Raw genomic sequence first — 2,153 nt, forward strand, 5'->3', positions numbered from 1 at the left:
GGCCGCTTGCAGCACGACAGGGGGTAGTGCAGCCTGAAGTGCGCAACCCACTAGACACAGGAACGACATCCGCTGAAGCGCCATCTGCCAACACAAAATCTTCCAAGAGTGCGCTGAACTCGTTGTTCACTGAAGACACTGGCAGGAGCAGAACGATGTTGTCGCTCGGCTCCGAAGCGAAAAGCTGGTATGCGTTGCATTTGCTGCCTTTTTATGCTCACGCTGTGAGGAGTGGCAGCTGGATGCAATCATCGCATGCCAATATGCATTGGCTCGTTTAGTTTACACTCGAAGTAGATTGGTCTCTCGAAGCGAGATCCCAATTCGTCGGCCACTGGCGTGACTCGGTGTGACCGACTGGAAAGGGAACCACAGTTAACTGTCTGGTTTCAAAAAATTTCACTCAGGATAAAAAATTTGCTTTTAAACTAAATAAAAATTTGACATTTATCATGATAATTATTGATATGTACTACATTTATCAATATTGACTTTATGAAAAAAAAGTTTTTTTTTTTTTTTTTGCTATATCGCCCAGCCCTAAGTACTATTATTGTCATATCCATGTACACGGGTATGTACAGATTTTATTAGCAACACTCAAATGATACGATTGGTATTTTAATAGCATGTTACATGTTTACAATATATATATATATATATGCTAAAATGAAAATAAAAGAAAAAAAGGGGAAAAAACCTCGACAAGACAAATGATAAAACATCTTCAGCTTTTTGAAATAATGATTTGAATTTATAATCAATGTAGTAAGTAGTTATTTAAAAAAGTAAGTAGTAAGTAAAACATATTTTAAAAATATAAAAAATGAAACGAACCTTTGCACTTTGGAACAGCATCACTCCATTTTCCCGTCTCTTCGCAGCGAATGTCACTATTTCCGTCTATCATTTTGTCAGAAGATACACACTCAAAGTGAATAGCATCACCATAACGTCCCTCCTCTGTGTTACCCGATGCAGTCACCTCCCAATCTGTGCGAATGGCTGGACATTTCACCACTGAATATGAAAATAAATAACAAATAAAGAAACCAACAAAACAATCACTCAGTAATACATCTATAAATCTTTTTAGTTATAATTCTCTTCTAGCTTATGAGTCACTATTCTATGATGGTGATATTAAATCGTACCCTCACAGACAGGGACGGCGTTGTCCCATCCTTGAGCTCTGCAGGTACGGTAATTGATTCTGCTTGCCATTTCATACCTGTGAACACAATGTTTTTACAAGTACAAGAGTGTCAAACTCAAAGAGGAAAGTATACATTTCATATCATAAAAAAAGCATAAGCATATTTACCCTTTCTTGCAATTATACACAACTGTTGTTCCAAAAAGATACTCTGTCCCCTTTATAAGTTTAAAATCACCATTTGGTGTGTCGCCTGGATGACTACATCTTCTCTCTGCAGAAATCAAACAAATTTAACTTAACATGGTAACACTGATTTGTTAATGAAAAAATGATATTGTCATCATATTGACAATTCTCTTACTTGCACATGGTCGCTCAATGGATTTTTTCCATTCTCCTTTTTCACAGTTTAATCTATACAAGCCAGTATAACCTGTTATGCAGTTCACTTTCACTATTTCACCATGAGCGTATGAAGCTTTCTCAACTGGTTCTGTGTTTTCATGTTTAATGTCCTCTCGAAGACATTCTGAGAAGAACAAACAAATGTTACGCAAAGATGTAAGTGTTTTATGTATATTAAATTCTGAAGTACATGCACAACTAGTCAAAACGCTCTAAAGCTACATAAATGTACAGTTAAATGTTTTAGGAACTGCATATAATATAATATTTATATTGAAGTCAGTCAAATCTAAATGAAAAAGACATTCAAATAAATAGAAACAACAACAAAATCACTTGCCTTGACATCGGGCACAATTTAAGAAAAACAACCAAAAGCCGAAGCCGAGGAGTTTTACAGGAACTCTCATTTCGAGCTCAGTTCACAAATACTTTTTTGGTCTGTCTCTGAAACTCTTGCCTGCTTGGGGATCAACAAGTTAATCATTTACCCATGTCAAAAGGACGTATTTCTTATGCCAGACCTCTCTGAGTACAAGGAATATTTCCTAAAAAAAAAAAAAAATATATATATATATATACAGTATAT

General features: G+C 35.8%; 1 protein-coding gene and 1 long non-coding RNA gene across 7 annotated transcripts in view; one reads left to right on the plus strand and one right to left on the minus strand.

Moving 5' to 3' along the window:
• LOC107738668 (complement factor H-like) overlaps window positions 1–2,008 on the minus strand; it is a 43,842-nt gene extending 41,834 nt beyond the window's left edge. For 4 of the 6 annotated variants that reach the window (XM_016550456.1, XM_016550453.1, XM_016550452.1 and 1 more), the window contains exons 1-5: window positions 1,905–2,007; window positions 1,521–1,688; window positions 1,325–1,430; window positions 1,155–1,231; window positions 838–1,020 (exon numbers count right to left, since the gene is read on the minus strand). In XM_016550456.1, the coding sequence (XP_016405942.1) occupies window positions 838–1,020; window positions 1,155–1,231; window positions 1,325–1,430; window positions 1,521–1,688; window positions 1,905–1,974 (604 nt within the window). In that variant the 5' untranslated portion in view covers window positions 1,975–2,007. Of the gene's footprint in view, window positions 1–837; window positions 1,021–1,154; window positions 1,232–1,324; window positions 1,431–1,520; window positions 1,689–1,904 lie in introns of all 6 variants that reach the window. The other 2 variants (XM_016550457.1, XM_016550454.1) reach the window with 2 other exon arrangements.
• Window positions 1–2,153, plus strand: part of LOC107738672 (uncharacterized) — a 29,117-nt gene that overhangs the window by 6,194 nt on the left and 20,770 nt on the right. The gene's annotated exons all lie outside the window — the stretch shown is intronic.

Source organism: Sinocyclocheilus rhinocerous, unplaced genomic scaffold (assembly GCF_001515625.1).
Source record: "Sinocyclocheilus rhinocerous isolate Xijiao unplaced genomic scaffold, SAMN03320098_v1.1 scaffold4149, whole genome shotgun sequence".
Taxonomy (NCBI): Eukaryota; Metazoa; Chordata; class Actinopteri; order Cypriniformes; family Cyprinidae; genus Sinocyclocheilus; species Sinocyclocheilus rhinocerous.